The sequence below is a fragment of the Adiantum capillus-veneris genome, chromosome 8, assembly GCF_014529385.1.
Source record: "Adiantum capillus-veneris isolate H3 chromosome 8, ASM1452938v2, whole genome shotgun sequence".
Lineage (NCBI taxonomy): Eukaryota > Viridiplantae > Streptophyta > Polypodiopsida > Polypodiales > Pteridaceae > Adiantum > Adiantum capillus-veneris.
Window position 1 is genome coordinate 168,945,328 of NC_140938.1, and position 14,957 is coordinate 168,960,284.

At 45.2% G+C, this 14,957-nt stretch overlaps 1 protein-coding gene across 1 annotated transcript in view; it reads right to left on the reverse strand.

Annotated features, from left to right (window-relative positions):
* Positions 1–11,506, reverse strand: part of LOC147453323 (putative protein phosphatase 2C 80) — an 89,183-nt gene extending 77,677 nt beyond the window's left edge. Inside the window, exon 1 of the mRNA XM_086518726.1 lies at positions 11,217–11,506. Coding sequence (XP_086374852.1) covers positions 11,217–11,469 — 253 coding nt within the window. The 5' untranslated portion in view covers positions 11,470–11,506. The remainder of the gene's footprint in view (positions 1–11,216) is intronic.
* Between the last annotated feature and the right edge of the window lie 3,451 nt (positions 11,507–14,957).

Consider the following 14,957-nt stretch of genomic DNA (forward strand, 5'->3'; position numbering starts at 1 on the left):
AAACAGTCATTTTTCAGCCATTAAAACAGCGAGAAACAATCATTTTCAGCCACCAAGAAAGTCACGGATTTCAGCCTAAGTCGCCGTCGTCATCACCGTCGTCGTCGTCGGCATAGTCCCATTGCATCAGTCTATTGCATTCGCATTGTACGCTTTTGTGCAATCAAGTAGACCACTCTCGCCGACGAGAGTGGGGCCTTCGGAGGAGGGTTTTACAACCTCTCGGTGTCGTATCTCTTCTCTCTCTTTCTCTCAGTCTCATTCACTTGCACGCACAATATCCACTCACTTTGTTCGTGATCATAGCATTCCCCATAAGACGGAAAGCTCTCTCTTTCCCTAAGAACTAAAAGGAACCTTGAGCAGTAAAGATCACTAATCTTGAGAAAATACAACATTTATTCCGTTGCACGTTACATTGGTATCAGAGCTTTGGAAGTGTTCTGCATTACTCAAGGAAAAGAACCACAAGAATTTTTTGCTTGTTGCGATCGCACGAACCCAAGTTTACTTGGGCGTGGTGATTCCTAATCGTGTTTTGTTGAAGAGTGACAGGAATCCCAAGAAAGAAGAGCTTGTCCAGCCTCCCCTTGTGTCTCTTTTCACTCATTGAGAGCGGACCGTGCACTTAGCGGCCGGCCAATCGACGTGAGGTGGGAAAAAGCAACCTTGGTGTGAGCGCAAGGCCGCCAAGGGGTGCGCCGCAGAAAAGGGTAGAACTCGGGTGAAGAGGAGATCCTTCTCCAATGCGATTTGCAAGCGAAAGAACCCCTCAAGAACCTCAAGAACCCAAGATTCTCACGAATCAAGGACCTCAAGACCCTCAAGAACCCAAGTTCCTCGCGAGCTTCAGACCCCAAGATCATAGTGCATGGTCATCACCCGAAGCGGCATGGATACTTCGCATTCAGGTGATGAGCATGAGAGAGGCGACGAAGGATTTTCCCCACCAGGAGATTTTTCCAACCCTCCCCCTTTGCCATCTACGCCAGACCCTATGGAGGCAATGATGAAGCAAATGATGGCCATGATGGATAGACAGGAAGACAAGCGCCTTGCTTTAGAACGCGAGCGCGACGAAAGAAACGCAAGATTGGCCGCACAACAAGAAGAAAATCGACTTGCTCTCGAACGAGAGCACGCTGAACGAAAAGAACACAAAGCAGAAAGGGACGCCGAGCGAGAAGCTCAAAGGGAGATTCGTAATCAAGAATTTATTTCCCATGTCCTAGCCTCGAAGACCGAACCAACCAAAGATCGTGGAAGTTCGTCAAGTGGTGCAAGCCACGATGCGGATTCCAACCATCCAGTTACAAAAAAGTTGACTTTTAGTACGTATGACGGTAAGATGGATGCTACAGTTATTCATTCTTGGTTGCATCAATTTAATGCTTATTTTGCGACAACTAAGAAAACAGGAAATAGCAAAGTTTTGACAACAGCTATGTACCTTGCCGGTGATGCCATCAATTGGTACCATGCATGGCAAGAGGCACAGCTAGCCGCACACCTAGAGGCAGCCGACGATTTCACGCCCCTCTTTTAGTTGGGCTGATTTCCAAGACAAGCTCAAGGCGCAGTTTATGCTACCTCAGTACCTTGCACGCTTGAAAGAGGATTGGCGTAATCTCAAGCAACATGGTATGCCAGTCATGTCTTTTCTAACCGTGTTTTGCAGCTAGGCACTCAACTACGCAAGTCGGATGATGAGCGCAAAGAGGCTTCTCTCTTTGGGTTAGACGAATACATCAAGTTTGATGTTGAAGTCTTTGACCCCGCGGATCTCAACAAGGCGGTAGCAATCGCTCTCGCCCAAGAGATGAAGCACAACAAGGGAAAGCCTAAGGAGAACAAGTCTTCTTAAGGGACATCTCATAATTCTCAGATCACACAGCATGGTAAGAACGATAAGAATGGTAAGAATGGTAATTCTTCTAGTCCTTCTTCCTCTAATTCCTCGGAAAAGAACTCTAACAATGAATCTAAAGGTAAAGCTAAAACACCTGCAAAACCTAAGCTAACCCCTAATGAAAAAGCTTCTCAAGGAATTATAGGAGGATACATCACGGCAGAAGAACAAGTGATTTATGTAAATAAGGTAGATGTTTTCAATGTCATGTCAAGGGTCACATTAAGAAGACCTGTCCTAAGACAGTTCCACCTAAAGAACCAAAGGCACCCACAACTACCACAAACTCTGTCACAACACAACCTGCATCTTCTCATGACTCTGACACACACATTAATGAATCTCTCATGAAGTGTTTTGGTCATGTAAAAGGACAGCGTTTTATCATATTGTTTGATCCACGCAGTATGCATGATGTGATTAGTCCCCCTCTTGTTGAGAGAGTCCGCCTAGAGGTTAGTCAGAAATCTCCTATCGAGGTTTCTAGCTTCGCTCCTGGGATGGACTCTCTCATCACGAAGGAGTGCCTTGATGTGATGTTTACCGTTCAGCAAGCTTCTTTTCGTAGGAAATTTCTTGTGTCTCCTCTCTCAGGATGTGATATGATTTTAGACATGAAATGGTTTCGTGAACTGAACCCTCTCGTTGATTGGGAGGCTCTCACTCTCACTTGGCATGCCAAAACAGATTCCCCCCTCACCATTCGAGTTGAGGAGGGCTTGCATTCTTTGCCTCTCATCTCGCATGTGCAGGTAAAGCATGAATTACGACGAGGAGCACAAGCGGCATTCATCTATGCTGCCCTAGTTTCCCAGAGCATTCAGGCTCCAGGTAAGTATTCGGAGTTGTTTACGAAATTTAAACATCTCTTTTTGCAGGATGATCTTCCACCTCGTCTTCCACCGGAGCGGCCGGAGGACCATCGCATCAAGCTTACGGAGGGAGCGCAGCCGGTCAGTAAGGCTCCCTACCGTTTGAACAAGTCTCAAGAAGAAGAGTTAGAGCGACAACTCACGGAGTTGGTGGCTAGAGGATTCATACGTCCTAGTGGCATTAAACAAGATGACCGTCAAGAACAAGTTTCCGATGCCTCGCATTGAGTATATCTTCGATAGGCTCAATGGGGCAAAGGTTTTCAGCAATCTCAAAAGTGGATACCATCAGGTACGGGTATTCAAAGGCGACATTTTCAAGACCGCCTTTCGCACCGAACGAGGGCAATGGGAGTATATTGTTATATCTTTTGGATTGACAGGAGCCATGGGTACGTTCAATCGTCTCATGGTAGGTCGTTCGGCGATATGGTAGGCGTATGTGTGTTCATCTTTTTAGATGATATTCTCATTTTTTCTGCATCGTGGGAACAACATGAAAGAGATGTTGAAAGGGTACTAACTCGTTTGGATAAGTGTCAGTTGTACATTGCAGCTAAGAAGTCTGAATTTTTTCTTACTGAAGTCACTTATCTGGGTTATATCATTTCTGCAGAAGGCGTCAAGCTCGACCCCATGAAGGTGGAACAGGTTTGTAATTGGGATTTGCTCAAAACTGCATATGATGTGCGTTCCTTTCTTGGGTTATGTCAAGCATATAGTTCGCACATAGATAATTTTGCACGCATTGCTACACCTATGACTGATGTTTTGAAAGGGGTAAAGACTCGCCGCCAACGCGTAGACTTGCCCGAGGCAGCCATTGAGGCTTTCGCAGCTCTCAAGGTTGCGGTGACGGAAGCTCCGTGTCTTATCCTTGCTTCTTGGGATGATCCCTTTGAGGTATGGACGGATGCGAGCAATGTCGCCATAGGCGCTGTGCTCCAGCAGCATGGTCGCCCAGTAGCTTTCCTTAGCCGGAAGCTCAACAGTGCGGAAAAGCATTATTCAGTTTATGATAAAGAACTTTTGTCTGTCATTCACTCTCTTAAGCATTGGAAGCATTTTTTGTATGGTAGAGAGTTTACAATGCGCACTGATCATCAAGCCCTCAAGTGGCTGCAGTGTATGCCTAGTGCACATTGGAGTGATCGCCAAGCGCGGTGGTCACAATTTTTTGAGCAATTTGGCGGTTTGATTGAGTATGTGCCTGGAAAAGCTAACCCTGTTGCAGATGCGTTGAGTCGCAAAGGACAGATTTTGGCTCGAGTCAAGAACCACTTTTTCTATACAAGGTGAGTCTTTCGACAGCATGAAGAATCAGTATGCAGATTCGGAGTTTGGTAAGTATTGGTTGCAAGCTCTTGCTTCCCAAGGGCCCAACAACTATCTCATTCGTGATGGATTGTTATTTTTTCGTCAGCGTCTATGTGTGTTGCCCTCTCTCAGGCCAGCCATATTGCATGATGTACATGACTCTCTCACGGGTGGGCACAGGGGTATGAAGACCACATTGGAAAAGATTGAACGATTTTTCTATTGGCCTAAAATGCGAAAACATGTGTTTAGTTATGTCACACATTGCACTGTATGTCAAAAAGTGAAAGCTCCTCGGAGTAAGCAGCAAGGCCTCTTGCTTCCGCTGCCTATTCCCGAGGGACCTTTTCAGGATATCTCTATGGATTTTGTGACTAACTTACCACCAAGTCAGCATTCAAGGAACACTCAATGTTTAACTATTGTTGATCGTTTCAGCAAATTCTGCATGTTGATTCCTTGTAAGGCCACAGTTACTGCACAGGATGTTGCACAATTGTTCATAAAGCATTGGTACCCCCTCTGTGGTTTGCCAAAGTCCATTGTTTCAGATAGGGATGTTAAGTTTATGTCTAACTTTTGGCGTGCACTCTTTGAAAATTTTGGCACAAAGTTGAATTTTTCATCCGCTTTTCATCCACAATCAGATGGTCAAACGGAAATTTATGATCAGTTGGCTTTTGATGTGTTGAAGTCTTATGTTCATGATCAGCAGTCTCAATGGGAGCTCTATCTCCCATTGGTTCAGACTATTCTCAATGATTCCTTCTCTTCTGCTATTGGTCGAACTCCGTATGAGGCAGCTTTTGGCCGCCGATTCCAGTCACTCTTGACTCGATCGGTCAGTCAAATGCCTGATGCCAAAGCTGAGAGTCAATCATTGGATGAGATTTCCGAGAGAGTGTGAAGCTTCGGCTAAGCAAGGCTCAGGAATCTTATTCTCGACAGGCCAACAAGCATCGTAAGGAGGTCTCGATCAAGGAAGGAGATTGGGTGTATCTACGAATTATGAAACAGCGTCTTAAGCAAGTTGGAAAGAAATGTCCTAAATTATCTTTTCGTATGTATGATCCATTTCTAGTCATCAAAAAGATTAATGAGGTTTCAATGAAATTGAAGTTGCCTAACTCATGGTCAATGCACAACGTTTTCCATGTTTCTTGGTTGAAAGTGTTTCAGGGAATACCTCCAAAGGACGTTTCGGAAGAAGAACCACCGGAGATCATCGATGAAGCAAAAGTCATGGAGCCGGAGCAAGTCTTGTTGCATCGGTTTCGCCATGGTTCAAAGAAACAAGTACGACAGTATTTTTTGAAGTTCAAAGATCGAGGAACCCATGAAGCGGTGTGGGTAGACGAAGAGTTCTTCAAGGATTATCCAAAGTTGTTGGCAGACTACAAGGAAGCCATGCAACTCGGTACCAGTACCTCACTTTAAAAAGGAGGGGATGTCACGTGACACATCCCAACCCTATGTGTCCGTGGACAAGCTACACCATAGCAGGGTTTCCGTCAAGTCCAGTCAAGTTAGATTAGAAGTGATCTGGTGTCACAAACGGGAGCGCATAACAATATAAAATACATTCGGATAAATAGGATTTATCACTTATTACTGAAGCCAGAGGATATAGAGAGAGATAGAGAGTGAGAAGATCGACACAGTACTGGGGACCAGAAGATGGGTTGGTCCCCCCCCGTAATAGTATCTTTATTACTAAGGAGAAGTCTATACAAGCACTTGAACCGAACGTATTACCACGTTCGTTCTAGAATAAGACTTGATGGTTCCTGGAAGCCTCAGCTTCCGATTCCTAGGGCAAAACCCTATTCCAAGGAACTTCCGTTCCTTATTCCAATTCCTCGAGAATCAAGGTTCTCGCCTCTGGATCTCACCTTCCAGACTCAGGGAATGACATCCCTGCAACTCTGTTTTCCAACTCTGTTTCCAGAGTCCTCTTCCCGCAGAACAACTCTGCTTTCCTGGACACGAAGTCCTTACTTGGGAATCCTAACTTCCGGATCACAACTTGAGAGACTACCTCTCTCCACTCCATGGATCTACTTCCCAAACTCGGGTACGAAACCCCTGGGCTGATCTGGCTCTAGTTCCTCAGATCGCTTTTCTCCTGCAAAGGCTCATGCCTTCCTCTGCTCCTACTCCCTCACGAAGAGGAAGTACACCTGCAATCAAATACTCAAAGATCAGAACATGAAAATCGTTACCTTCAAAGTCTCGACGCTTGAAACGCAACTCGATTCTCGAAAAGCAATTCCTCGGAAGAGATCTCTCCATAGGAAATCCTCTCTTCCAATCCTACACACAAAAGAGGTGTGTTCTCGGGTTCCTTCTCGTAAATCAGCCCCGTCTACAACGTTTATGGGCTGAAAACAGAGAAAAACAGCAACTTGTCGCAATGGAAACACGCTTCGTAGGCACTTCTTCGCGAGGGAACTCGCGCACTGAGTCTTGGCGACATCTGGTACACTTGGGGCAGCCATGGGCATCACCGGCAACGTCTTCTTTACGGCTGAAATCTGCAGCAGCATCTCCTCCTTGCAAAGATTGGTCCTCCCCTCTGAGTGAGGGCATGTGATGCTTTTATAGCTCCTAGCCACGGGCACGAATAGCTGCTCGCGTAGAGATCGCGGCCTTTTTTTTTTTTCTGTTCTGCCGGAAAAAGAGAGAGGAAACGCTGGCTGATCTGTTGCCTTATTTATCAGATGGCTGCCCACTTATTAAGTGGGCGGCCGGCGTATTTTAAAAATAATCTGAACCTGCCCAAAAACTCAATAAAACCTTATAAGTTAAAAACAATGCTTTCACAGCACTTCCCAGGCGTCCCTGGATGCAATCACATGCACAGTTGCAATGCAGACATAGACTTCCTCGCGGGAAAGCATCTACTTTCCCGAAAAGCAATCCCGCTTTCTCAGAAAGCGTCTGTTTTTCCTCAAAGTTTCCTCTGAACCCATCTTCATTCAAGTGCTTGCTTTTCCTTGTGCACAATTCTAACACAGTACGGAATTTCCTCCCGACTATGGATATTCCCTTTCCGATGCACCCGTCACCCACCTTGTGACGCATCAGGAATACCCATCACCTAGTCCTTTCCTACCGAACTTACGGTACAATCTCCTTCACGATGCTCTATGTCACCCATCCTATGACGCATCAGAGATGTCCGTTCCTGGATGGTCGGATACTTCTTTCCGATGCTCCCTGTCACCCATCCGATGTGACGCATCGGAAGTACCCGTTCCTGGTGGCCTTACAGATATTCCCATTCTCAGAGCTTCCGTCATTACTTTGAACGACGCAGTAGGAATACTCTGTACTCGGATGTCTCCAGTGAGAAAAACCCTCTCACTTAAAATTCCAATAATTCATTTAGAATTATTTTTCCTGTTGTTCCAAGCGAGAAAACCCTCTCACTTATAAATCCAATAATTCATTTAGAATTATTTTCTTGTCAAATAAAGCCAGTTTAGCAACATCTGGCACTTTTGTGAGTATTCGTAGACCGTGCATGCCCAATCACTCAGTGTAGATGCATATCCTCTGGTTGCACCTTGCATATATAAAGCATTTCCATCAGATTCCATCAGAGTCAGTTTGGGGTTTTTTCATATGACTTTATCCCATTTTTCCCTATTTTTGACATTTTTCACTTATTTATTAAGTGACTTTTGTTGGGTATTCATTAGGGCAAATTGGGTAAGTTAATATATAAGCAAACCCAAGTTAGCACAAATTGGCAAATGAGCCAAGGAGCACAGCAGGCTACCAAGCAACAAGTGTTCCCTCCCTCTCTCAGCAAGACCCTCTCCAAGCATCTTGGTGAGGCCCATTTCCCCCGCATCATCCTCAACTTGGGATCGCCCATTCCTCTGGCTGCCTTAGCGTTTTTCCTCCCATGCAAAATCGCCAGCAAGCAGTGAGAGCTAGCGTTTTTGCCTTGGTCAGATTAGCGTTTTTAGCAACCACTAACGCCAGACAAACCTCAGCCAATTCAGCGTTTTCATCAGTAGGGCAAACTGACCAAGCAAGTATATAAGAAACCCTAGCGCTAGTACTTTTGGGCAGAAGAGCCAGGAGACCGCCATCAAGTGCACCTTCTCAGCAAGACTTCTGCTACAGTCTAGCGTCAGTCTTAGCTTAGGACCTAGCCTTGCACCCTTGTGAGCCTCTAACATGACGTGCATGTCCAGGCCGGTCATAGTTTGCATACCCTCTCTTGCACAGTATGGTCAGTCGGTATATATGCAATTTACCGCATGTGAACCACCTCTTAGCATTGCATTTTATTATAAGTTTTACCACTTAATACAAATTGTGGGGTCTCTCTTGCACTGCTCGACCCGTTTATGAAGGCTCTATATGCAGCCATGGCCAATGCTCAAGGCAAGAGAGGCAGGAAGCAGTACTAGTACCCGCAGGACCAAGTACCCAACGTTTTCCAGCCCTTCTCATCAACGTTTTCAGCCTCCTCGGACCAATGATTTCAGCCCTTTAGCACCAACCTTTTTCAGCATGGAGCATCTCAGAATTCAACCAGCAGTTCAGCGTTTTCAGCATGCAGATTTCAGCCCCTTCATTGCCAGTTAGGTAGTTGTAGATCAGGGCCATCAATCCCTAGCGTTTTTGCATGTTAGCCATAGCCTCACAATACAACATCTCTCCCAAGCATCGTCGTCATCGTCGTCGCAGTACCACAACATCTAGCATCCCTTGCGTTTGGCTTGGCTCCTACCTAGCTTATCGTAGGGATCATTATCACCTTCGTGTCCTTAGCACCCAAGTACCTTAAGTACCCAAAGTACCCCGTAGTACCAAGTACCAAGTACCCGCAGTACCAAGCACCAAGTACCCACTGCCTAGCACTTAAGTCTCTCACATTTGTCACCAATGAAGATGGGACCACATTGTCGTCGCATGTTGGACAAAAGATCCTTCAAAGGTTTCATGTGCCATGAAGCACCACTGTCAAGAATCCAATCACGATTAGTGTAACCGCGAAACGTTTCAAGGCCAAAACGTTTCACCTTGAAACGCGGCGTTTCACCACGAAACGTTTCAGTCCAAAATGAGAGCACAGTGAAACGTGAGACCGAAACGTGCGTTTAGCGACTTTAAAACTAAAACTCAGGTAACTTCTTGTTAGTGAAACGGCTTGTGTTTCACTTGGTGAGCGAAACGTTTCAAGGCCCGAAACGTTTCACCTGTCCTGACCAGTCGAAACGCGTTTCATGGTGACGCTGATCACGATCATCTCGAAGCACAAGGGTTGACACAACCATCAATGTCCCTGGAGAGTCCTGTGAAGGGAGAATCTCCAAATGAACAAAGGTTGGTGACTGCACCATTGCCGCCGAAGAGGTTGAAGCATCCCCAACTTGCTTTGGACACTTCCTTCAATAATGTCCCTTCTTACCGCAAGTGTTGCAAGGCCGTTCCGCCTTTAAGGTGTCCCGTTCGGCATCACTCTTCTTGTCTTTGGTGTTGTTGCTTTTCTTCTTACTTTTCTGCTTCTTGTTGTTGGAAGAACATGTCAAGGCTTCGGAGCTTGACTTCTTTCCGTATTGAACCTCTCCTCCTGGTCCAATACCATTGAAACAATCTCGTCCCAAGAGATAGTATTCAGTCGGCCACTCGTAATCAAGGAAGAATAGATGTTGGTGTATCGAGGAGGCATTTGGGCCAAAAGCTAGATGGCCATATCCTCTAAATTGATAAGCTTTCCCATATGAAGTATCTCCTGTTGAAGCTCTTGCATCTTATTAATATGATCCCACATGGAAGAGTGCTTCGCATCCAAGGTCCTCAACTGCACCTCGAGGGCTATCCGCTTCATTGGAGAAACTCGACAGGTTGGTAATAGCAAATCCTAGGTGTATCCAATAGTCAAAGGCCTTCTGTTGGGGTGGCCATGGTAGCTTCTTCATCGACTTAGTCTTCCTACGTATGTTCATTATGAGTTTTAGAGAGGGTGTTTTATGCATCTCGAGCGAATGCCCAATGTGGTCCTAGTATTTATTATGACCTTTGCCCCATTTTATAATCATCTAATTCATTGTGAAGCTGGTTGGTTCCAGCAAACTCGCTCTCTCTTTCTCTCTCTCTCTCGTGCAAACTCTCCCTAATTCGGCATCGTCGACTTTGACAATTGTCACATTGTTTTACCACCATGTCATGTGACTTGCCACTTTCGTCGTGCAAGACTTAAGACACAGCTTACAACAAAGTTAAGCAACCTTTACAAAGATCGCACGACAAGGAAATTCAAAGTTGGCTTAACTTTCAACTTGTTATATCCATCCTTTATAGTTATGAAGTGCTTCTTCTTAGGAAGAAAGCATACCCATGTCTTAGCGCGAAAAACCATCCACAAGTGTAAGATAATGCTTACAACCAACAAGTTAGTCCACCTCCATGTATCTTACAAGGAAGGCATGTACAAGCTCAAGGATACAAAAATCCGCAATAAGCGGCCTCCTCTAGGAAAGGGTTCCTGTGTCAATTGCCTCCCAAGACCTCCAATTCCGATGGAAAACAAAAGCATGGCTTCCAAAGGCTTCCAAGAAGCAAAACATGACACACCCACCTGCCAGCCAGACAGCCGTAAGTGACAGCATGGCCATTGGCAAATACTGCCTCATACAGACAATTGTGTCACATCATGACATGTAGTATCAAATGGACATTGGACACTTATCCCATGCTAAAAGGCAACCAATTTCAAATCAAAGAATAAACCGCAAGAGGGCCTCGTATTATGAACTTTGACACAATCTATTGACAATGTATCACCAAATTTTGCAAAATCTTTCCAAGGACCAGCAGTCCATCAGCCCACATTAATTTCCTCTCATACCCCAGTCTTCCTCCAGAACCCAAAAGAAAAAAAAATCCAATCGAACATCACTAGCATCATCACCTTGTCAACAAAGACTCTCTGCAATCAGCAACATAAGCAAGCAAAATGTGGCAGAACTGGGGACATGACATGCATCAAGCATTTATCGTATCAAAGAAAAAGAGAAAATGTGTTTTGAAGGTACAAGCACAAATTTCATACGTCCATGCAGCTATGTAAAACGAGATGTGATAAATGCTTATACCTTTGGAGGAAAGTATGACAGGATCATCTTGGGACGAGGAAAAAGAAGAATCAGATAAGGCGCAGTTAAGGGCAAACTGACGAGGAAGGCAAGTGTTGAGGGGCGGATGCCCTCTCTGCGGCTTGTGTCTCGGGAGCTCTTTGATTGTAGCCGGATGAATGCGTCCCACCACAGACAGCTTCTGCTTGCAACCCAACTTCCAAGACAGGCTCAAAATCCCTAGCCCCCGGCTAGCAGCCAGCATGTGCGCCATCTCTCTCGCTCGTCTTTAGGCAACAGACTTCGGCATTTTCAATTAACATTACCGTGAGCTAGTTAATACACGAGGCCACTTGGCATCATCTTAGTCGTTGCTCTTGACGGCCCAAATTCTCTTGCGCAATTGCTTTTTATTGCCACTAGTACGGCCAACCGCCTTCGGCGGCCTCTCCCTCCCCCTCACTCATATAAACCGGAACTCACCAGATGCAGCAAACTTTGACACGCGGCATTGGAAAACCAAACTCCTTAATATATAGTATAGATATTATCCACCCCAAAAACTCATGTGCTTGGTTGCTTTTTGCTCGAAGAGTCTTTATAAACATCAGTACGAACCCAGCAGCCTTATTTTATTCACGATCAAGTTTGTAGAAGAATGATATCAATCTTACTTGCGGCACAGGTATCACATAACAGCTCTCTCTCTCTCTCTCTCTCTCTCTCTCTCTCTCTCTCTCTCTCTCTCTCTCTCTCTCTCTTGCAAACAACTTGGCGAAGTCGGTGTCTTTATGTACTTACGTGCTAGTGTTCCATGACCAAACATGATCCAACAGGCAGAGACAGAGGTTGTCGTTGGTGCCCTGGCTGATGTTGGTGGCCTACAAGCTGCCACAATAGGGGTCTTCTTTGTTGGTCATAATGAAGTCAATCGATTAATTGTCTTGGGTCAAAGTATGCGAAGTTTTGGTCGTAACATCCCTCGTAAGGTAAGTACTGCACACCTACGCTACGATGATGCATGTGTTGATGATCATCAGCACCGCCTAGCTCTCCAACCTGATTGTCTATTCCATCTAATACTCTGATATTTGTCCCCGACTACTTGGGGGATGGCGTATAGTTGGCCACTCGCTCCATAAGCACTGTTGTTGTCACCCTCCCCTAGCCATGGTTCTTTCATGGGCAAAGCCATGTCTCACATGCATCGTCACAACCGATCGATCAAAGAGGTGAGTGTGCATTGAAGACGTGACTCGCGCTTAGTTAGACCGATCGTTTGCTGAAAGCAAGCACTACTGCATGTTGCAGTGTGAATCTAGCTGGTGTGTTGCTAATGGCAATTAGGGCTAGAAATCTAGAGGATGCTAAGAACGATAACATTGCCTGCAAGAGAGATCACAGCTTGTTGATATTCAATTAAGTCTCTATTGTTGTTGTAGTGCTAATAATGTAGAAAACCCTAATATCCAAATGCTTGTATACATAGGGCTCCTTGCGCGGGCTCCTTGGTAGGAGTTGTTCAGGTTGTTGGCACTTGGCAACCCGCATAAATGCACTATGATTTTCCCATGATGTTTGACGAAATCAACACAAATCGTATTTTACTTGGTAAGCCTAATGTGCTTCCTTGGATTCTTGAGCCCAAAGTTGGCGCTTGGCATCATCTACACCGTTCCATTGAACCCCAATCGCACGGCCATATTTACAAGCACTCAAAAGCAAGCTATAATTACCAGCGCCTAAAAGCAAACAACGCAATAAAAATTTATTATTAATGCAACGCTGAAAAGTCCAGCGACCTCGTAGGTTTTTTTTCTCATAGCAACGGGAATAGGGGGAGGTCGTTCGAGGTCGAGGTTGAGGATGGGATCACACATGAGGGAAACAATAGAGAGAATTAATACAAGCAAAGAGGCATACAGTATTGAAGTTTCAGAGAGCGTTGAGGCCAGCAAGTTCCTCTTCATGTGGAGGCATACGTGTTGGGGGAGCATCATATTTCTTGCAGCAACAACAACACTCACAAGTGCTATTTTGTTGTGAGGTTGTGCATTGTGCCAAGGCCATTGGTCAGATTGCTAGTAAGCCATGCATGTTGCAAGCAAGGCATGCAAGAGCTACACATATGGAGAGGTGGAGATCTATGCATAGAGAGTCGCAACAGGGCTTGCCAGCTTATAAGGGGTGGAGGGAGGGAACGCTCTGATGCTTTTGTTGCCCAATTGCGCCAAATTTGTGCTCGTTTTTTTGGATGCCACAATGCAATGTGGCATGGTCACCATATGCAATCCATTTTATACCAAGCAGCAGATAGAGAAGCAAGTGATCGGCTTGGGAGCGAAGCTAATTGTAACACAAATGGCTTGCGAGTTGAAGACTTTTGCCATTTGATAAGACTAGCGTGATTTTAAAAAAAAGCATGACCCAGCGCAATAAAAACAATGCCAAAACCCCTTGCTCTACAGTCAGACAATAAACAATTTATTCACAACACCCATAACTCCATGACTACAGATTGGGCTAGATATGATTGGCATGACCGAAGTATAAAAGACAAAGAAACCATGACAGAGAGGATGATATTTACTCGGTTGGCTTTAAACAGTATTGTTTAATGAGCCGTGACACTTCTCCATGTCGTCCACTTCTCCGATGTCAAATATCGAGTGTCATCGTTTCAATCGTGAATCTGGGTTGCATTTATACGACCGTATAATGAAAATTATATGTATTATTCGGATTATACGGTGTTTTTCCGAATAATACGATGTAAAACGTATAATCGAAAGATTTCTTCGATCGAAGGAAGACTATAATGCCCAGGGACTGTCTTGCCTTGGATTCACCGCCCAACCTCCCATATATAGCCCCTTAGCCTCTAAATCCCCAGTCATATTGGCAACCGGCCTCTTGGCCCGGGTCCGTGACCCCCCTGGGTATGCCCTTGGCCTGACATTACTCCCCCCTTGGAGAAGTGTTTTCGTCCTCGAAAACAAAAGTGGGAAATTTCTTCTTAAGAGCACTAATGTTTTCCCAAGTGGCGCCTTCTTCAAGTCGATCTTTCCACTTGATTAAAGCTTGTCAACGTACATGATGACGCGTACGTAAATCACGATAGTCAAGAATCCTCTCAAATTCATGCGATGGGTAGGAGGTTCAACGAAATCGACCAGAATCTATTGATCAATGACATTGTTGTCCCCATGTAATCGTTTATGTAAACGGTTTACATGAAATACGGGATGGACACGAGAGTGTGTCGATAACGAGAGTTTGTAAGCACGATCACCAACTCGCTTGAGTATCTTGAAAGGCCCACAATATCTTGGAGATAATTTAGGTGTTAGCCCTGTCTTCAGACTTTCTAAATGCTCTGGTATATGCAAAAACACTTCTTCCCCTTCCTCAAAGGTAACTTGCCGACGTTTCTCATCAGTGTACTTCTTATACCGATCGTGTGCTTGCCGGACATTCTGACGAGCGAGTTTCAGCATATCCATATGGTCTTGGAGAAAATCCTTAACCTGCTGAAGTTTTCCGGTTGCTAACCCCACCGTAATGGGTGACCTAGGTTGAAAAACATACATGAGCATGAAAGGACTAAATCCATTCGTGACATGCTTAGCACTGTTGTAAGCAAACTCAAGAAGAGGTAGACACTCTTCCAGTCTGTTTGTTTCTTACTAACGTATGCGCGAAGCATATCCTCTCGCACTTGGTTAACTCGTTCAGTTTGACCATCCGTTTCTAGATTATCTG